General features: G+C 34.7%; 1 protein-coding gene across 1 annotated transcript in view; it reads right to left on the bottom strand.

Moving 5' to 3' along the window:
* The window catches only part of LOC136031169 (BOS complex subunit NCLN-like), a 76,238-nt gene that overhangs the window by 12,606 nt on the left and 38,794 nt on the right, over nt 1-24,838 (bottom strand). The window contains exons 8-10 of the mRNA XM_065710519.1: nt 23,319-23,443; nt 10,970-11,068; nt 2,601-2,679 (exon numbers count right to left, since the gene is read on the bottom strand). Of these exons, the coding sequence (XP_065566591.1) occupies nt 2,601-2,679; nt 10,970-11,068; nt 23,319-23,443 (303 nt within the window). The remainder of the gene's footprint in view (nt 1-2,600; nt 2,680-10,969; nt 11,069-23,318; nt 23,444-24,838) is intronic.

Below are 24,838 nucleotides of genomic sequence, written 5' to 3'. Positions count from 1 at the left end.
AACAACAAAAACTTAACAAATATAAAAGATGGAAGCTATCGCGTCATCTCTTGGAACTTAAAAGGAAAGATGAACTTGAAATCTCATTCCTCACTCTTTTTCACAGCTATATTTACCAGACAGAATATCTAAACACAATATCCCTCTTTGGTTCATATTCCCCGAAGCAATATCTCGGATCAACAGCTGCAAAGCCTTGGGGATTTGTAACAAACTGATTGAAATCCAATACAGAAAACTCCCCGTGTCAAATAAAAGCAGAAGAGCGAGAACTTCCATAGGGAGGACATACTTTTCCGAAAATTACATTGTGGGATAGTCTGAATAATTCCTAAGATTAGGGGCTAGGGATATGTCAACTAAAAGGGATGAGGTCAAAATAATGAATATTTTGTGTGGCATCAGTCCCTAATTATATCCGGCACTTCTGTCCCAATTTTCTACATGAACAATTAGAAAATACAGGCAACGTCAAAGAAAAAGGCTAAAATTAGTGTTTACATTCTATGCATCCTCTCCATATCGCGTATCCAGATCAATAAGGCTTATTTCATGTTTTTTTTTTTTAGAAAGGGGTGAGAAAGCAAGAGGTTCTTCTAATATAATAATAATAATTATAATTTATTCCAGAAAAAGCCCGTGGGCCATAGGAAATTTACATAACAAAAAACAAACAACAAATTAACTAAATTAAATTAATACTATTTAAAGAAAACGCTCCCAATGTGCCGCTGCAATCCTTACAAATCTTGCTACCCTTTTAATACTCAGGAAATTTGTCTCTTTCATTCTATCTACCATCCATATCTCATTCAATTTTTCTTTACCATACATCTATCACCTCCAATCATTCAATTCGACACATTCACACAAAAAATGTATTAAACTTTCATCCTGAGATCCACACATAGGACAAGCAATAGATTCTACCTTCTCCCCTTTTCTCCCTTGATACTTTCTTTTCTCCCCAATCAAAAATCCATTTCCCCTCCAATCCAAATAAGCCTTCAAATCCTCTCTACTTAACCCAGCCTTCCAAAATACCTCCTCCCCCCAACTATCCTTTATCTGAGTATACAATTTTAACGACCCTGGACGATCCAGACTTGCCCACCATATCTGTATTTCTTGGTTCTTCAACCTCTCTTTTACCTCCCTTATTACTATTTCCTCCATACCCATAATCCCCTTTCCTTCATTCCACCATTCCCCTAATCCACACTTATCTAAGATATCCTTAATCTCCGCCGGCCACCCTGTTTTACTATTCTGTCTCAACGCCTCTAAGTATGCTGCCTTTGCTACCGTAAATCTCTGCATACCCAGTATCCTAACCCCATATCTCACCATGGTCACTAGCCTCATAGATCGCAGCGATACTAGCCCTAAATCTTTATCACCCGTTGAATCTAGCGAGGTGTGTTTAGATAATAAGAATTGAGGCAGACAAATATATTTCAATGTCCCTAAAAAATAAAATATCTTATGTACTAAATACAAAAATAAAGCCACATTATTGAGCCACACCGTAAGTTTTATCCATTATTCCTAAATTTTTAATTTAAATTTCGGGACAAAAGCTTTTAATCCAACACACTTCCAAATCTGGATTTCTCTCTGAGGTAAAACTAAGAAAACACGACGTACGCCCTTTCATTTTGGACGGAACAATACCTATTTTCGACACTGTCATTCCTTGACGCTAAAATGTGAAATCCATAAATATTCACATACAAAAAGACATTGGTACTACTACAATCACAGACTTTCCACGTGAGTGGTGTCACATCCCTCAAAGGTACAGTTTTAGGTAGAATGTCTCAAGGATGAATTTCCTTTCCAGCACATTACCGCGTATTCACAATAACGTAAGTAGTTGCTAAAATGTCCCTGAGAACAAAAAAGATTTTTAAATCTTGATTATATGAATAATCAAATTTCCTGATGCCGCAAAATTTCGGCGATATTACATTATGTCATTCCATTTTGGTAGTAGTTGATTGACTAATTTATCTTAAAAACTACATACAAGTTAAGATCACATACAACAACCGTCAAGGAAAGGCAAGAAAGCGCTCGGCAAAAGACGGCTACAATCTTTTGACCCTCAATCAATACCGATTTTTCAATCAATAAAAAAGAAAAATGCATATATTCTTTCTAACCACACCTTTTTCCTAAAACAATCTAAATAATAAATTATATTTCATCATTCAAAATACTTTTTAAATCTGCTTCTAAATAAACCTATATAATCATCCCCCCTCCCTCCGAATGCCAGTTAGAATACTATTGCAGATTTACACGGATAAAATGATACGACTTTTCCATTTTCTTAAAGGGTGAAACAGAAATAGGGGTTCCGTTCTTAAAGAAACACAAAACTAAAAAAATATAAAAAAAATCAAAAGGCGAAATGACTCATTTCTATTCCAATTCTTTTTTTATAGCAATAAATTAAGCTTGTTATATGAATTAAGCACGTTACTGTTTCCCACAAATATTAAGAAACATCCCGGTAGCTGAATGAAAGCATAGGTCTGCTTCATTCAGCCTGTAGCCAGAAGTTTCATAGTTGGATTAGAAGAAGAAATACTTACGTCAATAAAGGTATACACTATAAAAATATATCCAGCAATCAGAATAGAAATGATGAGATCAATAGCAGCTGGTTTCGTCCTGAAAGATAACAAGAATCCATAAAAACAACGGATACATTCTCTAGAACACAATCACCTAGAAACAATTCAATATTCAGTCTTTACATTAGTTAATGCATATTCTTGGTTAATTGATTAACTCGATAAAAATTGCTCTTATGTGTGAACTTGTTTTTCAAACTTATGTTAGAATATTCATTGCCTTCCCAACAGGAGAATGTGTTGACGAATTAGACAATAAAACACACTGAGACTTAATTTTCATTCAGTATCAGGTGTCAGTGGGAAACTTCCTTCGAATGTTCGTTTTAGACCAGATCCTCATTCATAAGTGTCTAAGTTTAAAATCGATGGTGACCTTTCTATCAATATCACATCCCTCTCATGGGTGTTTTCCCAAAATTACACAGATCTTACAGTTTTAAAATCACTGTCTCATTGTTTTCATGTAAGATTTTCAACTTTCCGTCTTTTAGAGCTATGGTACTGTTGACAAAGGTCACTGCTTATAAACCGCTTAGAGTAAGGAACGGCTTTATTAGCTAATAAAGCATCTTGACATTTCTGCAATTTAATCAATTCCCAAGAATAGAATTAGTTATTACACCGGGGATTTATCCCTAACCACAAACTCAATCTACATTACGGCTTCAATAAATCCCCGGTGACAAAAGAAGCTGCTCATTTTTCTCTTATGTGGACAACTATTGTTGTATAATTAGTAAGGGGAAAGTCATGGTAACGAAAATATAATATCGTTTCTAGTGAGAAAAATAGAAATGTCTAGAGACTCATTTCTTTCATTGATGAGACCACTGGCCTCTTGTGAATAATTTAGTCCACTTTGTGTTAGTAAGTATATGCGGAAAGAAGAAACCACACATCATCATTTCTATTTTTCTCGATTTTAGTTAACCAGTACTTGATAAACAAGAGAGGCCAATAAACAAGGGCCACACTTACCTTTGGCCTATACTTTCAAATTTTAGTTAAATTACAATGCAAGCAAATGCATCCCTAAGGACTGAAATCATTTTTAGCATAATTATGCATATTTAAGACTAAGTCTTCAAATGCAGCGATAAATTGAGCAACAACTGTCTCTTATCATGTCATTACAGTTGCGACGAAACTTTCGACCAAAAATTTGACTGAATTAACGACAACTTCTCGCAAACATCAATGCCATTTATTAAAGTGTTTTTACTAAAGATTTCAACTAAAACGGAAATTCCTGTAAAAGTATTCTAGCAAATCCTTTCCCTGTTTTCATGTTCCAGTAATTAAAATTACAAACTTACACTAGCGTCACCAGAAATCAAAAGGCTATAATATTCTAGTTTGCCCTTGGTATTTTTTTACTTCATTAAATGCTTAAAAAATAAACACGAACAATTAATCCATAGAAAATGCCAGCCAAATTACAAGAAATAGTTAGAAATAAAGCATATTACGTAATTTCACTACTTTAGATAAAGGAAGAGATGATTATTTTGTTTGTATCTTTCAAGCTTGTGGAAAAGATAATGAAATGAACATTGCTCTTCTCTCCATTCAACACCACCTCTAAGGATGCCCTTTAGCCTTGAATACCTTGGTTACAATTTATTAGCCTTCAAACAAAATATTAATTTAGATGAATTTGCTCCACCTTTATCTGCCCTCTTATACACTTGTAGAACAAGGAAACCAGTCAACAGCATCAAGTTCTGTGAATGTATCGTATAGTAGAGAAAAAAAATCTTTGAAACATATCTGATATTTATTGGCCCATCATCAAGTTTGACAGCATGCTTAAAGGGTTTTTCAGGAGCTAAAACAACCATGCGTATACAATGTATCTTAAAGCCCCTAGCGCTTAAAGTAATGGTGTCCTCATCATCTTGTTATTAAAAATATAGACAGTAATTAAAAGAAACTAAGTTAACTTGATGGAACAAAATACATTCATCAAAAATCGTAATAGTATTTGTTCTTTTATAGGAGCCTGCTTAGAAAGTAAGTCACGTTTTGGACAAACTATATAGATAAGATATTTATTTCAATAATTTAACTATTACAAGCCCAGATTGGCCGAATTCGTCTACTGTATAGAATCGTCTTTTAACTTGATGATTATGCTAATGCGTAATTAGAGATTCAAACAAAATACAAGCCTACCGCGAATGTGAAGAACAAAGAAATATGCGGTTACAAGACATGCGACAACGAGGATTAGAACGAATCAAAAACAAAAGTGAATAACAATGAAAAAGATATACGACAACTACGATCAAAACAAAAGTGGACACCTGATGATTTGAGAACTAAAGATAAGCGTGATGATTAACCTGATGCGCACTAAGAGAATAAAACATATACAAGCCTAACGTATACTGATGTATACAGTCACATTGAATTGCAAAGAAAAAGGTTGCATAACGAAATATTCTGTTAGAAGACAAAGCAATTTACAAAAGAATGAAGGAACGTGTTGGTTTTATGAGTGTTAGTCTGAGAAGGATAAACGGAAACAAGGATTTGGTTTCACGCCAGATTGACTTATTATTTTAGCGTCTGAAGAGATACAGGAAGGAAAAAATGAATTCACGCCTAAATTTTTTAAAAGCCCTGGAATAGAATCAACTTAATCTGGCGTCACTGAAGGATAAACAGAAAAGAGAAATTGAACTCATGCCAGAAAAAAATAATATGAGTGACATCACGCTTATATATTCGAAGAGCAAATTACATCATTTTCACCTGTAATAACACATGTAAATTACAAAAAGTGACAGCTGACTCCATACAGCTAAAGAAAATGGAATAAGAAACAGCAAAAAACCACATTGAACTGCAAACAAAAATGTTGCACAACGAAATCTGCGGTTAGAAGACAAAGCAAAATTACAATGAAATGAAGGAACGCGTTAGTTTAGCCTATGTGAGTCTGTGAAGGATAAACAGGAAGGAGGACTAAGTTTTAGCATCTATAACACGCGCACAATAACACAAGATGACACTAAACAGCTAAAGGAAAAGCCGTAGCACAAGAAACAATAAAATTCACATTGAATTGCAAACGAAAATGTAACTTAAAACTAACGAATAACACAATAATTATGCTATTGTACAACTTAGTAAACAGACAGGAAGAGTTGAATTCACGTCAGAATTTCCAATGCGTAATTTAGCCGTTTCAGAGGGCATAAAAATTGGAACATTCCTGGTTGTTACTGAATTGTATAACAACGCAATTAAAGCAAAAATATAACGACTGCGGTAAAGCTGGGAAAGATGTGTTTTTGGTATATATGACGTGATACAAAATTAAACATTATTTTAAACGGCAAAAAGAACCTAAGCTTTGTGGATATACGACAAGGAGTGATCATACCGAGTCGTAAACGAAATCTGTGGTTGGTTATGAGAGATGCAACAGTGACAATCACAGCGAGTCTCAAGAGAAAACGAATCCTATAACATGGATAACTCTTGATGCATTAATCCGCAATGTTTTATGCAATTTATATTTTGACACACCTATTAAGGCTTTTCTGAAGCTTTCTGCAAGACTTTCCTTTTCTATGACGCTTTTACGCTAAGCTATGTTAATCGAATTGCAATGTAGATTTTGGTGTGGAATCCAAATATGACTTCATAAAATCGTGTACCACTTGAAGTTCTTTTGCATAATAAATTCAAATTATAGACAGTAATAAAACGAAGTTTAATCACAATCGTTGGAGCAAAACAAAAAAATGAGCCTTGGGCTCTTTGTGCGGTTTCCCTTTGTTATGATCATTTTCCTCTCTCTTTTGTTAAACAAATCCTGATGTAATTTAAATTTTAACAACATTTCAATGGCTTTTTTTCTATTACATATTATGAACATCAGCGCACTCAGGTCCAACGCTCTGGGAAGAGTTCGAAACTTCCCCCGTTGCGTAGGTGTGGTATTGAGTATTGAGTATTCAATAGAGGCTATAAGGAAGGCTAGTGTATTAGTGCAATGATTAGTGTTGCAAATAATATCACTAGCATTTTCCAATTAGCATTTGTCGAAGCTTCCATGGCATGAGAGTTGCCAAGCAGAAAAAAAACTGATTACCTTTTTGACTTTAGATTCAAAATTACATCCAAAAATGAATGAAGAGTTATAAGAAGTAGAGGCTGAGGAACTTTTGAAAAGGCCTTGCGAAACATCATGATGGAAGTACCAACAATTTACGAAGATTCTTGTTTTTTTTTAATGTTGTAGCAAAACAATTACTCCACTAAAAGAATTCCCTCTAGCCCTATATTTATTTTGAATCTTCGATGATGAAAAAGGAAGTACTGGCCACGTGTTATTTCTTGCTTTGCCTCACTGAAATTGCTTTTCATTTTCAAGCATCCCCAAGGAAAAAAAAAACAGGACAGATGGAAAAAAAACAGGACAGAGGAGGAAAAACAGGACTGAAAAATTACTTTTCATTTTTTGGTATCAGTGAAGAAATAAAACAGGATTGGGATGCGTGATCAATCAACGCTGCGTATTTTTAAATTAACGTTGACAAAAAAATAAGAAAATTAGATATTTATCGATCAAGATTAAGCGAACCCAACAGAAACAAGGGCAGTTTTAATTAATAGTCCTTGGAACAAATTAGTTTGTGCCACCAGATAACCCACGTCCTATAATGAACTTGAAACTTGAGAATTAAGTTTACAAAGAATGACATGTAAAGACACGTTGAATAAGCATATTTCTCTCAATTTCTAATTAGATGAAAGACTAGAGAGGTAGACAATTCCCTCTAGACCTGTATATTTTTTCGGACAGAGAAAGCAAGGAATAGTCAGGAGTTATTTCTTGCTTCTCCATCTTGATATACCACTTCATTTCTGTATCTCTACCAAGGAAATAACATTTTCTTTTATGATCTAAGAGCACGTGGATTAGCATATTCGTTAGACGAGAATCAGAAGTGGCCGAAAAAAAGAAGAACTAAATATACATAAGGAATATTTTTGATTTACTTTTCTGGAAATTAATTAGATCGCGACACTAGAGGAAGCTCATACTTTAAATTGGAAACTCCTCTATTAATTTAGGCAAATCGGACGGTTGAAACATGTTGGATAAACTTGTTTTCTCCTGACTCTCAGTCAGGCCAAATTCCAAAAATAGTCTCCCTAGCGATCCATACGCTTAAAATTTTTTTTATGAAAAAAGAAGAAGGAACGGTATCGAGTTCGATCTCATTCCTCCCCTAAATTATTATGTTTTTTTTTCCAAAGCAGCGAAGCAAAATTTGGTCCCATCATGAAAGGATACGAGCAATAGCGTAAGCTTAAAACTAATATTAGGTGTGGACAAAAAATATTTTTTGTCCACACTATTTTTTGTCTTAGGGTGGAGTATTTTCTAGGGGAAGGCTGACTTTAATAGAAAGCAAAAAAAATTAAAATGATATGGATAATAGAGGAAAACGTGGAAAGAAGAGAATAGACCTGAGAGAAGGAGACTCCCCCTTCCATTGCACATGCCCCAGAAAGAAATTTAAAAGACATTAGAAAATATTAAGATTAATCTTCCTTGGAATAAATTGGATCAAACAACAGATAGAGCTTATCTTTAAACCAGCTTCAAACTCATCAATTAGTTTTAGGACGTCACGGTCAGTTTAGAAAGGTCAGATGCATCTGTCTTTTTTCTCTTTCTCACCTTCCAATGAGATGAAAGAACAGACAGAGGTAGAGCAGTGTCCTCTAGCCTTCCGTTCATTTAAATTACACAAAGATAGAAAAAAGGACTAGCCTCGAGTTATTTCTTGTTTCTCCTCTCTGAGATTGCATTTCATTCCTACAGTTAAGAATGAATTTATTTCTGACAACGTGAAACGAAAAAGGAGTAAAAGCACACCCTCGAGGGACCCTTAATCGCACGAGACTTCTCTCGACATAGGGAAAATTTCCAATGGAAGACAACATGAAACGTCAAAATAAAATTTGTGCATATACACATAATCATTTAGGATGTGAAACTTCTCGAAATCTCACAAGAAATACTAAAATCAAGCCCCTTATGGCTCACTTGCCTTACGTAAGTCATTGAGAGTGAACCAAGTACGAAAGAAGGTAAAATCCAATCTAAAAGAGCTGTAAAAAATTCCACAGAAAACAGCGCAACTGGAGCATTGACATTTAAAGCTCAGTAAAACGAGGAGCGGTTAAGGGACTGGAAGTCCCAACGCCTAGCGTATTTTGGGCATTCTCATATTATAAAAACAGTCTATCCCAGTTTTTTTTTTATTTTAAATCAAAATATTTCTTCCTCCAAAAAAATACCTAAGCAAGAAACAGCTACTCTAAGTTAATACTGACCTGTCATGGCCATGTCATCGTGAAAATACAGTTTGATTCTTCTAATCCAGTTCAAAATATAACTTTCTTGTTTTATCCTTTTTTGTTTTTTTCTTGTTTTAACAAATGTTTTATTTAATGTATTTTTTTCAATTATGTTTTTCTTCTAAGAATTATTATTTTATCCAGAAACAAAATGATTGTAATGGCATTGCTAACTATCCACTTTTCCCTTAAAGCGCGAAAAATTAAAAATTTTAAGCTTATCAAAAAACAGTAGCGGAAAATATCTCTAGTTTTCTAATTCCTAAGATTGTGAAATTTTTATCAAGATAGAGAACACTCGTTAGCAACGACTTCCAGGAAAACTTTTGCACTACATAAAGGAGGAACGCCCTTTTCTAAAGAAACTTTCTACTGCAAATTATTTTTACATCTAATACTGATGTTAGCAGAAATGAGATATTTAGAATCAACAAAAGGGAAAAGATTTTTCATATATCATTTCTTACTCAACCATAAAACTTAATGATGTGTATTTTAAGAAACGTTGGGTAGTAAATACCGCGTCTACCATCATTGGAGGATATGCTCCATTAAAATTTTCAGACTTAATTAGTTTTAAAGTAGGGAAGCTTTTCACATGAACAATGACTCATTTTTGCAAAACTGATTTTTCAATTATGACTTTCTCAGCAAGCAGCAACAAAAAGAAAAGAAATTGAGCAATAGCTTTCAACACCAGTTTTGTTTTTTAATCAAAGGGTGTATAACTTTAACAATAGCTACAATCATTGGATATGAGTAAGGGTGAATTGGATGGGTAATGAAGTCCTCCATCGCCCTGGTACGGCTGCTGGTCCATATTGGTCCACGGTCCACGTCCACGTGGTCGCTGGTTGCATATTGGTCGCTGGTCCACGGCTGCTGGTACAAACTGTATAAAAAAGAGGCTATCCTTAAAACATAAACAAACTAATATCTAACATCCGTTACCTCTCTTGCAACATATCAGGCAAGCTTAAACCAGAAGTGAAATATAATAAGTAAAACTTCCAGACCTGCTCAAGGGGAATTTAGACTTCCCAATTTCTTCAGATCCTTTATGCAAATATATGAAAAACCTAGAATCTTTGAGTCTTTTCTAAATCCAATGCCTCTTGAAATCCTAGTAATCATTTTTTCCTGGATTCAGCTAATAACAAGTTTAGTTTATTTGAATTTTACATTGATTAGGATGATAAAACCCAAACCACATAACGTAAAACTAATACAACTTATGACAGGGTAATGTTTATCTTCAAAGAGAAATCCAAAATCCATTAAAAACATTGTAAGACACTAGAAATGTTTATTGCCATACAAGCTTGCAATGGTGGAAATCATCAATACATTAGAAATTACGCTTACAGATGAAGATGTTTATTTAAATTTTCCTGATGACACAAAAAATAATTACGACGCTTGTATCATATACTCTTTGGAGGTTCTTATATCTCTTCTTTTTCTCATTCCTTTATTTGAACCTTTGCTATGTATGACCTGAAGCCACTGTGCATATTGTGAATTCTTCAGTTAGGTTTATATAAACTGATACTGTCGATTTCGAGACTGATACAAGAGGAAAAATTTTATATAAATGGTTATTTTTCAAAGCAACCTGACATTAGCAAGACACCAACTGCTTAATACCGGCTGGGTTGATATTTTGGAGTCACAATGTGCTTTTCCGAGCAGAGGGTAGTACTTCTCACTCATTAAAAGATATATTGGTTGGATTCCAAGCGAACGGTAAGTGATTTAGGCAGATTTTGTTCCATTCTGATTAATTTGTTCACTACTTTGTGTCTATTGTGTAAAGGAAGTAGGAAAGTGCTCAAAAGCTTTTTAAGGTTAATTTCAATGATTCTCAGGCTTACCTACCGCCATTGATACCATGGGAATTGTATTTGTTTGAAACTAAACGAATGAAAAAGACTTACTCATAAACAGTCATCGTAACTTCATGGGTATCATACAAAACAACTTCTTTGTCTTTTTTGTCCACTTTAAACTGAAACGTCTTAACATCATTGCCAGACCTGAAAAGTAAACCAATTTTGCACTTAAAATATTCTACTCAGTTTTATGCTCAATTTCAAAACTGTTGGTCACTTTTACTTCCTTGGTCGTTTCAAAAACATTTTAAGTGTCAACTATGCATTGCTGTTCAATTTTATGCATTATGATCTTCATTTGTCTTTTTCAAAGAAGTTACCAAGCGACGGCTAGACCAAAGACGAACTAAGGTCTGCCTTTACAAGACGAGGCCATCAACCTTCTACTTGAGTGCACTGAGATTAGTCACTCATTCCAACCCAACTTCATCTGAAAAGGCAAATGAAGGCATAGCTTTCCATGAGCTTCTTCAATAAGATCACCCCCAAAGTTGAGGCCACACAAATAACTGACTATAACCTCTCTTACATTGTCTACATTCAGCAAGAAACTCTTAGGTAAAAACTATGTATATAAAAATCCTTCAGCGGATAAAAAGTTGAACAGCACATAAGACCTATGGCCTATTTAAGAGAAATTTTTACATTCATACACTGTAAAAATATAGTCATCAAGACTAGAAGCGTATTATTGTTTCTGTTGGCGGAAAAAATCTTATTTTGAAAAAAAAACACAAAGTGGCTGTAGTTTAGTAGAGGAAACCCAATATCATGCATTATAAGGTTTTTAGATAAAAAAAATAATAGCCAGATATTCGATTTTCAAACAAAGCTAGTTCACCCATAATAATACTAAACGAGAGGAGACTCTTTCCTCTGAGTTGAAAAAAAAAATGTTGCACCCAGTACATTACAGAAAAAGTAATAAATACGGCTAAAAGCATGAAATATAAACTTTTCGTTCAAATACGTTTTCAACTAAGACCAGCAATACATGAGCAGTGATCCATGGATAACAAAAAAGAAACTAAGAAACCTTGAGCTTGATTTAAGTTAGTCATTGAAAGGGACAAAGAAACTAGCTTTATAATTAATTGCATTAAAAAATATGAATAATGACAAAAATAGAACAATATCTCTGAATTTACTTTTAGAAATAAAACAACAAATACACCCCCAAGTAATACAAAAGATTACCTTTAATAAAATTAAAGATGGAAGCTTAAAATTTCCTTTTATCAAACTTTCCCCCCCCCGCCCCACGACAGAATAAAACTATACCCCCACCCACTCAATATAGGGCCAGGATATGCGAGCACTTATGGTGGTAATCATATTAGCCACGGAAAATACAGAGGAATCTGATGAATAATAATCCTATCCCCCTCCCCCCTCCGCACTTCCTACCCCAGGACTAAGATCAATGAGCACCTGTGGTGGTAAGTTTCAAACGACTGACCTAAGATAAGAGTTCAGTGAAGCACCTCTTTATTCTGAAGACATATTTGACTTCTATAAAAGAGACTAGAATATACACTAGAAGGAATCACAGTCTAAAGATAATCAAATTGTTCGAGAATAACTAATGCCAAGGAAACCCTTTTGGAGGGATATTTCCAAGACCAAAATTGTAATCAAGAAAATTTCCGAAAGTTAGAACAATCTTTGACTCTGAAGGGGAACATAAAACCTTTCTCGAATAGAGATGAAAGTCAATTAATTTCGATAGAGGAGGAGAGTGACTATGAAACAAAATTATTTTCTCAGAGAACTTGTGAAGCTAGGCAATATATACAAAGTGTCCCAAAGGTAACTTTTTAGTGAAAACAAAAACAACCTGGTCAATGTCTGAAACAGAAACATCTAGCTTGTGTTAGAGGGAATTGAAAAAGAAGACAAATAGCTGGTTTTAATAGTAATATACGAATTATTTTTGTGTAAATCTTATTCTTTTTTGTACATTAAATATGTTGAAGCATATTCAAACGTGGAGTTGAGTCAAAATAACTCTTAAAACTATCTGGTATTCAATGGGCATGCAAAAGATAGTATTCCTGATATTTTGGAAATGTTTTTGTGAACAAACGAAGTTAAAACTTGAGAAATTTAAAAACATAAAGCTAATATCTAGCTTCAGCACGACTCACATGAAGCATCTAAATCGCCATTCTACAGAATAAAAGCAACTTGGCCCAACGTCTACGCCGGATAACTGTATGCAGTTGTGTTACTAGATATGAATTCGAGTCCACACTGCTACGCCACATACCATGTTTATTAAATTTGGGATCAGTATAAATTTGAACTATACAACAAACAAAGCAATTTTTCCTGGAAAACAGTAACCTATACCTAATATTCTATTTTTTTAACAATTAATGAAACTACAGAAGTTTTCTTGAATATTATTAAAGGAAACTGCAATATAATAACTTTGGAGTAGAAGTATAGCAATTTCCAAAAATTTAACTTGATTATTATCATAAATCAAATAAAATAAGCGGTACAACCCTTGATAATAATGTGGTGACCATGTGGTGGCTGCTATGCTACATTTTGAAAGATCTTACCTTATAAAAAAAAATCATCTACACTTATAAGACACAATTTCGTTTTATATTATATGTCAAACGTCGTGCTACGGATGAAGATTTCAGCATTAAAGGATCAATCACAATAATGGGTTGTAATGCCTCCGAGAACTGAATTTTTACATATAATTTTTCGCAATTGATGGAAAATTTTATAGATGTTTTTGAGGCCATTAGATCGAACGATGACAGGATCATGATGCACAATCCCTCGCTAGTTAATAAAACTGGAGACCAGGCACTCCAGGGCTATCTTAAACTCAATTATACAGAAATTGGCAATTAAGAGTCAATGACAAATTAAAAGTCATAAAGACATAAAAAATGTTTTGAAGTTAACGAAAGTCATATGTGATGTGGTAACTCAGACATGGTATAAAAGTTTTCAAATAAAATCATGTACATGAATGTAAAAAAAATGTAATGAACCACTACCATATTTGTTTATTTCAAATGTATTCTTATAAAAAATGGGATATACCTCACCGTGTCTATTTTTTATTCATTATAGTTTCAGAAAAAGCATAAAAATTACGAGGCCTTTACCTAAAAAAAAATTAACTCATAAGAGCAGAAGGTTTACGGCCTAATTGCAAGATTTTCAAGATTATTACGGGTACATTTAACCCCATTAAACTTTTCGAGCAAAAGATTCTCTTACAATGCATTTTTGGAAAGTGAAAAAAAAGACGGAAGTATAAAAAAACTGTAATAATAAACTGATAAAAGTAAAGTAGAAAAAGAAAGGGCAATAGTACATACAAACAGAGCTTAGAGAGTTTCTTCACCTTTCCCATGGTGGTATGCGCAACCAAAACTCGTGGCGGTTAAATTTTATATTATGTAAATAAATGAGAATAAGATGCAATGTGAAATTATTATACCCTCAGGAAAATAATAATAATAATAATAATTTTATTTTTGCCCACTAATACAAAAAGAAGAAAAAAGCGGAGCAATACAAAAGAAGAAAAGGAAAATAACAAAAACACTCAGCATCAAAGAGCAAAATTAATAAATAACTTTTTCATTCGCACTCGTAGATCAGGTGTAGAGGCAAAAACTCGAACAATTTTTCCAACGCCTTTTTTTCTGCACTTGTTTCCGAAGACAGCACAACGACAACTGGGTCCACCATATTTTGAGATCTTAGAACAAATGTGTTTCTCTCGTAGAGAGGGTAACGAAGTAAAAACTTCAGATATTTGCAGTATAAAGATCGGAGTTTTAGTCCGTCAGTTTGTGTGAACCAGCAATGTGTGGAAAGCAATGCGAAAGTTACGGAGCTAGGAGAATCAGTGAAAACGCTTTAAGTTTATTAGAAAAGGGAGGGGTTTACAAAAGAATTATTTGAGCGATATATAATACGAGAATAAGAGAAATTTAAGGAAAGTAGAAAAAGCATTAAAATATGAATTAAAGAGGTGTGAAGGGGAAACCATGGATAAAACTGCCGAATATCTGGAAGAGCCAGCAAAACAGGATAATTATTTTGGAATGTTGAAAAATTGAGAAGGAATTGTAAATCTGGTCTTCCCTCAGTTAAATATCAGAACGGGCCTCAATTAATAATAAGAAAAGGAGTTAAACAGAGATGGGCAGGACATTTTGTTAATGAGCTTACCTGTGATAAATTCACTGGAAATCATATAGAAAAAAAATTAAAAGTTTGTGACAATTTGGAAGTGAGGAGAAATTTAATTTCCGAGGAAGAATTAGAGACAATACTAAAAAAGACAATACACAGGTGCTGAATTTAGGGATAAGTTACTGAAGGCTTTTAAAATGACTTGTGAAAAAGAGGAAGTACCGAGGGATTTAAGAAAAATTTTAAGTGACCCGTTTTATAAGACAGGTGACAAGAGTGAGTGTGGTAACCATCTTTAGGTGCGGAGGCATTAGCTCGAAACAAATCACTCAGCATGATGATACTTTTTAGACTTGGAGAAGCTGCAGATGAGGTTTCAAGAGAAGAACAGTGTGGTTTTATGAAGCGGAGAAGGCGTGTCAATCAAATTTGAAAGCTTAGATTAATAATCGAGAAGTGCCTGAGTCATCAAACCTCTTTGGTTCTCATTTTGACGAATTATACGGATTATAAGTGTTTGATTCAGCCGAATGCTTTAGTGAAGGTCCTATCCTTGTATAATATATCAGATAAATACATTACAGTTATTAGTGCTATCCAAAAGAAAAACATAGTTGTGATTATGGTAGGAAATGAGGTGATTAGCTACTTTCGTATCAAATCAGGAGTTAAGCAGGGTTGCGTTCTATCTTAATCTATAAGGGATTATGTCGATGAACTTTGCCCTAAGGAAACACAGAAAAGGCTATGGGAGAGCATAGAATCAAATCGGAAAGTAAAAATCTCATTGACTTAGATTATGCCAATGATTGAGTGTCCTAGATGAAAACATTAGCAAAAAGGATGATGTTTTGAGAGTTAAGTCAGCAAGAATAATTTTGAAAATTAATGTTAAGAAGACCAAGTCGCTGAGACTAGGAATAAAGAAAGTTGAAGAGGTTATTTTTGGTAAAAGATGATCAGCCAAGTCGATAGCTTCACTCACCTGGGTAGCATCATTAGAAGAGATGGTGGATGCAGTGGAAAAATTAAAAGTATAGCCTATGCCAAGTAGAATCAAAAAGTAATAGCCAATGCCAAGAGTGTGTTTTCACAGTGAAAACAAAAAATTAGAAGAGTATGAAGATGAGTCTGTGAACCAAGGTTAGAATATTGGAAGCTAGTGATGACAGTGGTCAAGTAGGATTCCGAAATGGGGGTGCTTTGGAAGACGGAGAATGATTTGCTAGATATTTTCCAGGGAATTGTCTACAGGTTGTTTCGGGTACCTGTCCGAGTGACCGTATTTCAAACATAGCTGTATGAAAAATGTAATGGTATATTGAGAGAAACGTTGAGATGGCTAGAACACCATCTGCAGACGAAGGATGACAGATCGCCAAAGATATTCCTTTCTGACCATCCATTTAGGGGAAAACAAAAAGCAGTTCATCCCTGAATGGGGAAGGAAGAGGTTGAAAGAAAGGATTTAGAGGAAATTGGGACTTCTTTGGAGGGTGTTAAGAGGGAAGCTTTGAAAATATTCGGATGAAGGAGGAGTGTGTGCAGTTGTGTTGGCCACAGGTGGTTTGGTACTACAATGAGTTGTTAGTGGTAGTACTTGAAGTAGGTACAAAAAACTGTGATTTTACTGATGGAAGGTATGTAATCAAAGATACGTACTAAAAATGTTTTCTCAGTGTTCCAGAACCTAAAAAACATACCAATAATTGAACAATATTAAAACAGCAATGCTGCCGTGCTTAGAGTAAAAAAAAGTATATCAGTTCTGTAAGATTTTAGTTTTTCTGTCTTTCAGAGGTGTCAACAAATCAATCGATCTTATTCCTGGGTACAAACGCTACATCTCCCTTAGAAAGGTTCAGAAGTTACGAACAAAAGAAAATGAATTTTAAGCAGGCTTAATTGGCGCCTTACTAAAGCTGCCAAAAACTAAAGCTCTCACTCATTTACTCCTGTGTTCTTCCGGTTCTAAGCTTCAATGCAACTCGATGATAAGAATATTTTATTTTCAATTTATTGTCTATTTAGGGTCAAGAATTACTCCAAAATTCTTTGGTATAATAACCTGCGTCAATTGTACTTATTCCCTAGCATGTAACAGAAAAGTCATACTTCACTTAGAAATGTCGCCAATCACCAACAATACAGGAGGTATCTGAAGAAACACGTCTTAGTGTGGAATTAAATAGAAAAAAACAATTTTTTTTAACTGAAAGTAAGGAGCGATATTAAAACTTAAAACGAACAAAAATTACTTCGTATATGAAAGGGGCTGTTCCCTCCTCAACGCCCCTCTCTTTACGCTAAACTTTGACTCTTTTTCTCAACTCGACTTTTTAAAAAGTAAAAAACTTTTGTGTAAAGAGCGGGGCGTTGAGGAGGGAACAGCCCCTTTAGTATACGGAGTAATTTCTGTTCGTTTTAAGTTTTAATATCGCCCCTTACTTTCTGTTAAAAAAACTTGTGTTTTTGTTTAATTTCTGAAAGTCTTTGAATTGATGTATGTTTTGATTTTGGCTCTCTGCACATGAATAATCAAAAATAAATTTGCATATTAATTTATTTTTATGGCTAAATGGCTTTCTTACAGTTTGGATCGGACGATTTTGAGAAAAAACGAGCGGGGGTAGGTCAGGTTACCCTCCAATTTTTTGGTTATTGAAAAAGGAAACTAGAACTTTTATTTTTTTACGAACGTTTTTATTAGTAAAAATATACGTAACTTACTAACTAAATTACCTAACGAACTTCTATATTCGTATGTTTTTACTACGTATATGAGGGTTTCACCCCCTCGTCAATACCTCACTCTTTACACTAAAGCTTAAATTTTGTCCCAATTCCTTGAGAATGACCACTGAATCACAGGCCGTAGAATAAATAGTTGAAATTAATAAAATTACTTTAGCGTAAAGAGCGAGGTATTAGGAGGAGATGAGCCCCTCGTATGCGTAATAATTTCTGTTCGTTTTAAGTTTTAATGCTGCTCCTTCCTTTCAGTTGAAAAAACCTTTTCATATTTATTTTTTCATTGTTCTTAAAAAAATGCTAAAAAATCCTGCGCCCCCTTCATGGAAATTTTCTTCCCCTATGACAAACTCCTCCATGGACCGCATAACCCCCCTCCCCCCCACCCAAAAGAATCCCCCTGAAAGCGTCTGTACACTTCCCAAAAACCATTATTATGTGTAAACACTGGTCAAAGTTTGTAACTTGCAGCCCCTCCCAATGGGGACTGTGGGGAGTAAGTCGTCCCTAAATACATAGTTATTAGGTTTTTCGACTATAAAATGGCTATCTCAATGGCTATCTTCGACTATAATGGCTGAATAAAAGGGCTATCTCAGAATTTTTGTCTGGTGACTTTGGGAAAAAATGAGCGTGGGAGGGGGCCTAAGTGCCCTCCAATTTTTTGTCATTTAAAAAGGGCACTAGAATTTTTTATTTCCGTTAGAATGAGCCCTCTTGCGACATTCTAGGACCACCGAGTCGATACGATCACCCCTGGAAAAGACAAAACAAAAAACAAACAAACAAATAAACAAATAAACACGCATCCGTGATCTGTCTTATGGAAAAAAAAATGCAAAATTCAACATTTTTGTAGATAGGAACTTGAAACTTCTACTGTATGGTTCTCTGATACACTGAATCTGGTGGTGTGATTTTCGTTAAGATTCTATGACTTTTAAAGATTGTTTCCACCTATTTCCTAAAATAAGGCAAATTTTCCCAGGCTCGCAACTTTTGATGGGTAAATCTAAACTTAATGAAACTTATATATTTTAAATCAGCATTAAAGTGCAATTTTTTTGATGTAACTATTGTTATAAAAATTCGGTTTTTTAGAGTTTCGATTACTATTGAGCCAGGTCGCTCCTTACTACAGTTCATTACCACGAACTGTTTGATTTGTTGGAGTGTTTAAAGCCCAAAATGCAGGTTTATTGGGATAAATAAAAAATTTCAGCCTGAGAAAATTTGTCTAATTTTAAATAAAGGAGAGAAGAGCCACAAAAAGAGGATTCATCTTAATTAATTTGTGTTAGAGAACCCTGTAGCTGAGCTTTCAAGCCCCTAAGTGCGAAAATGAATTTAGTAGTTTTAGTAGTTTTTAGTAGTAAAGTAGTTTTACTGATCAGACATATAAGCCTTTGGAGTTCAAAATTTTACGGGGGACACCGATTATAATTTACAGAATATTGTTAAACTATTTCTTGAACTAAATTGCATGTCCGTTAAATATAAAAATATAAATAACGGGAAACACAAGTTTTCCTCCACTGTCTTCAAAGACAGTTTGTTTTAATTGGCTTAACTAAAAGTTTTACCCGTTATTTTGGTATCTTGTCTCACTATATTTATTCAGCATTATTAAAACAGAATGAAAATTAAGAGATAAGATGAAATTAATAGGAATACGGCTCTTCAAAAAGAAAAATACAAAAGAAATGATTTTTGTTTCTGCATTTGGCATGAGCTAAAGCCATGCCAGGAAAAAAAAACTTTCAACGTTTTAGGTCTTTGAACTTTTTTTTTTTTTTAGTTTTTTCGCAGAAAATAGACCACAATTTGTATTAATATTTTGCACAGAAAATCGAGCCCTCCTCATTTCCCATATAAACCCCACTATACAGTGTTGTCTCTTTCCCAAAAGCAAATGCATAGCAACTATCGCATCTCTGTTGAACAAACTAGACCATCCGTTCATATTCAAGTTCACTTGTTTGAAGAACCAATCCCTCTTATAATTTAATGAAAGAACTTCCAGGTTTAATCAAAGACCGTCAATTATCCACATTTGTATTCCACTAGACACTGAAATTTTACAACTGAAGGGGCTCACTCTTTTGATCTTGTAATTTCTTGAAAAGCATCGACGATAAATTTGAAGTCGGGTAAGATGCATAATATTGCTTGAACATTGATTTAAATTTTATACAGCATCCAAATGAACCATCAATTCGATCAACATATCATGTAGGTGGTAAACCTTAGAATTCTGCTCTTAGACGACAGAAAAGGTTATTAATACCTAATTAAGTATTCATATGCAATTAAAATAAAAAACGGTGTTTTCTACCATAAGTAAGAAGCGACATTAAAACTTAAAACGAACAGGTATTATTACGCATATGAGGGGGGTTACCCCCTCCTCAGTACCTCACTCTTTACGCTAAAGTTTGAATTTTGTTCCAATTATTTAAGAATGACTCCAGAATCACAAGGGCCGCTTAATTAGAATAATAAGCTTTTTTTAAAAGGTCTAACAACAACATTAGCATAAAGAGTGCGGTATTGAGGAGGGGGCAACCCTCCTCATAAGCGTCATAATTTCTGTTCGTTTCGAGTTTTAATGTTGCTCCTTACTTTCAGTTGAAAAAACTTGTTTTTTTTAAATTAATTGCATATAAAAAGTTACAAAGGTATTAATGACCTTTTCTATCGTCTATGAGCAGAATTTCCTACGATTTCCACCTATATGACGTGTTGATCGGATTGATGGTCCATTTGGACGCTGTATAAAATCTAACGTTCAAACAAAATTACCCATCTTACCCGACTTCGAATATATCGTTGATGCTTTGCAAGAAATCAAAACATTAAAAAGCTAATTTTTTTTATTTCTGATCTTTTTTGAGATAATGCCAGAACATCCAGATCCCCCAACATAAAAAATTCCCTTCTCTACGAAAATATCCTCTCACGTGAACTCCTCTTCCTCAAAAACCCCCCTCCCAAAAATATGTGCTCACTTCCCAATAGCCAATACTATTTGTAAAGAATAGCAAAGTTCATAGTTTACAGCCCCTCCTCCAGGGGCTGTGGGAGGGGGGTCAAGTCATCTTCAAAGACACAGTCATTATATTTTTCAACTATGCTGAACAAAATAGCTATCTTAAAATTTCGAGCAGATGAGTTTGGGAAAAAAAAGGCCGTAGGAGAGGGGCTACCTACCCTCCAATACTTTTGGTCACTTAAGAAGGGCACTATATCCCTTAATTTCTGATCAAACGAGCCCTCTCTCGATTTTCTAGGGTCACTGGTTCGACATAGTCACTCCTGGAAAAAATAAATAAAACACGCATCTGTAATCTTGCTCCAGGCAAAAAGTGCAAATTTCCGTATTTTTGTATATAGGAGCTTGGAATCTCTACAGTAAGGATCTCTGATATGCTGAATCTGATAGCGTGATTTTCATTAAGATTACTTGATGCTTTGGGGTTGTTTCTCCCCTTTTTTGAAAATAGGGCAAATTTTTTCAGACTCGTAACTTTTGACAAGTAACGTCAAACTTGATGAATTTTATATATTTTGAACAAGCATCCAAATTAGATCCTTTGGATATACCCATTGTTATCGAGACTCTGTTTCTTATAATTTCGGGTACTATTGATCCGTATCGCTTCTTACTAACAGTTCGTTACCACGAACTGTTTGATAAGGAGAAGTAATGCATGAATTTTTTCATAAGGTTATGCATTTAGTAGATCCAGTTTGTTTTTACAATCAGTGGTTCAGAGTTGTCAATCTTCATGAATATAAAAGCAGCATTTTGGTGACAAATTAGGCATTATTAGCCATACAGTTATGTTTGATTGTGAGGCAGTGCTTTGCTGGCAACGTTTAATACTAAGTGATAGCTATTCCTACTACTGCTATTAACAGCTGATTACAGCACCAATTCGCCGGAGGTCAACACAGTTGCGCGCGCTCCTCCTTCGTCCCAATCTATTCAAAGCTTCACTCTTAACTGTACCACCCAAACTTCAGATTTATTTTAATCCTTTTTATGACTTCTTCTCACCCCATTCGGACCTGTTTATCGTTTGGTCAAAAGCATAATTTTTAGAAATCCATCATAGTTCAGAAGTAAAACATGGGATATTCATCCTAACTTTCTTTCATCATGGCCCTTGAAAGTGGGATCGAATAACATCTTTTGCATACATTCCATTTGACATAGCCATTCAAGCCAGTACCTAAAATTACATTTAGAAGAGCACCCAAGCTTTAGAGCCATACTTGCCCACCGTCATTGCAGTGGCTTCCAATATGCTATTTTTGATCCAGTGCCTTATTATACTATTTTTGCAAACTTTTTTCAACTACGATACGACCCTGGGTCTCGGCAATTTGTAAACCTTCCTTACATCTATGATCTTACTTATATTGCTGCCCTAGTAAGTGAAATCATTCACTTGACCGATTTTCTCATTACTTAACATCCCCTCTTCAACACAACTTTTTCCCAGTCTAAGTAACTACTCATTATCATTAACTTTCCCACCTTTTCTCGCACTCTGCACTCTCAACACATTCAAAAATTTTATTCATTTCGCCAACATCTTTATCTAGGAAGGCCAAATCATCTGCGTAATCAAAGTCTGGAAGAGTTATGCCTTCCCATTTGATAACTTACCCATAGCCTTCACTGTCTTCCTCAGGACAGAGTCCATCAAACGAATATTACTGCCACAACTTTTCTTAATTCTTGATTCCACACCCAACCAACAACTATCCTCACTTCCTTCTTTAAAAACAGTAGTATCATCCTCGTGTAGAGCACTAACCACTTCATTAAACTCAACCAGCATACCGTTCAAGGATAGAACCTGCATCAAAGCTTTTCAATTGGAAAAATCAAGTATCAGTTCATAATCTACAAAACTGAAGAGTACAAGGGTCTGATAATTTCTCAAATATTAATCTAAGAGTGCAATTTTTACTTCAATTCAAACTTTTTAATTCCAAAATGCGATAGAGGAATATACGATGTCCTCTACTCTGTTAGGAACACAAAAAACTCTGGATTAGCAAAATACAATAAAGAAAATGCAGCTATATTGATGAGAATAATTTTTGCAGGGGAGAAGAAACACTTCAAAATGTCATCTTTTTTATGTTATCAATGGTACTTTGTTTGTAAAAGTAAGGCTGTATGTAAGATAAAATAAAAACAATTTGATGTAAAAAAATTCCATTTCCCAACTACTCCTGAGAGTGAGAATGAGGATATAACGAATTTTGGAATAACAAATAAAAAATAGAAGCTTCCAAAAACCAAATCATATAGGAGGATTGAACCAATTGAACCAAGCAAAAGAAGTTACTTAGTTTGAATCGAATAAGTTTCAAGTCTCAGTTTTAAAAAAAAAAGAAGAAGAAAAGCTTACGTAGAGCCTGTTGAATAACGGCAGTTTCAACTAACCTTTTCTTGAGCAAATCTTCAATTGTGGCCACTAAAGACACCTTACTTCCAACCAGGTACTCGTTACTTCTTGGACTTGTCGACAAGATCGATGAAAGTTTCTTAAGTGACGACTCAGTCCCTTCCTACAATTAAAGTAGTCTAGGTTTAATGCTTAATAAGCAGAGCGTGTTGTTAGGCCCAAGGCTTCTCTGGTATTGCAAGCGAAAATCAAAAGGAACTATGTGCATCCAGTTTATCAAAATGGTGCATCTTAAGTGCGGCTAAGGGCATCAGGTGGAAACTCTCAGAAAATATTGTGGGGGATGTTTTAAAGTAGTTGGATGGCAGCCAGTTCCCCTCCCACTTTCTCTTAGCTGCTTTCTCTCCAAAAACATTCGATCAAAACTTTGAAATAGAAATCTTGTTCCAAATAGTCTAAAAGTAAAAAAAAAAACTATGCCTTTGGGAACGGCATAACACTCCAAAGCTTTGGAAAGGAACGGCAAACACGATCAAAACATACTACGTACATACTAGTTATCAAAAGGGCGTATCAGCAATATCTAAGGAACGGCTGAGGGTATTAAGTTGAAACTTACGGGATATGTTGAAGCGGATGTTCAAAGTAATTGGAAGGCTAAAAATCCCTTCCCTTTGCTCTTACTGGATGCCCTCTTCCCCCAACACTGATGAATTTTTTAAAAGCAATTTTGTCTAGAACAGGCAAAGGGTCTAGTAACTATGCCTTCAGGGATTCAATGACCTCCAAAGCCTCCTGACCAAGGATTGTACATTACAAAATTTATCCTTTTTTAATAACAGGCTTATCATTAGGAAAAGGGGGAACGTTTGATTTTGAGTAGAGGTTATATGTATAAAGGTTAAACTTCAAGGAGTGTTGAGGGGTATGTTTAACTAAATCAAAAGATACTATGTGTATCCAATTTTTCAAAATGGCGTATTTGCAATATCTCGAGAACAGTTGAGGGTATTATGTTCAAACTTCAGGGCATTTTGAGGGGAGTGTTGAAAAATAGTCAGAGCGCAACCAGTTCCTCTCCCATGCCCTTTTAGCTGCATTCTCCCGAAAGATATCTGGTTCAAATTTTGGAATAATCATCTTGTTCAAAACAGTGGGAAAGTCAAATAACTATGCTTCCAGGGATGAAAAAAAAACCACAGCCCCTGGGGCATGTATTCTACGTTATATATGACACCCATTGCTTACGTATAAGGTTGATTATTGGGAAAAGGGGGTATGTTTGATCCTGAGTCTCCAAACGGGCTAAGGGTATAACAAGTAAAACCTTTAGAAGATGTTGATGGAATGTCAAACAAAACCAAAACACACTATATGCAGGAGGGCTGTCAAAAGGGTACAATAACAATATCTAAGGAATGGCTAAGCGTATTAAGTTGGAACTTTAAAATCGTGTTTAGAGGGAAGTTGAGAAAGGAAGGGAAAAGCATCCACACACCACCAATATATTTATCCTTTTAGAGGCTCATCCTTATATTGACAAAAATCTGAAAAAGCC

Source organism: Artemia franciscana, chromosome 9, assembly GCF_032884065.1.
Source record: "Artemia franciscana chromosome 9, ASM3288406v1, whole genome shotgun sequence".
In the NCBI taxonomy this organism is placed as follows: Eukaryota; Metazoa; Arthropoda; class Branchiopoda; order Anostraca; family Artemiidae; genus Artemia; species Artemia franciscana.
The sequence above is the reverse complement of the archived record's forward strand: the minus strand, read 5'-3'. Positions and strand labels throughout refer to the sequence as shown.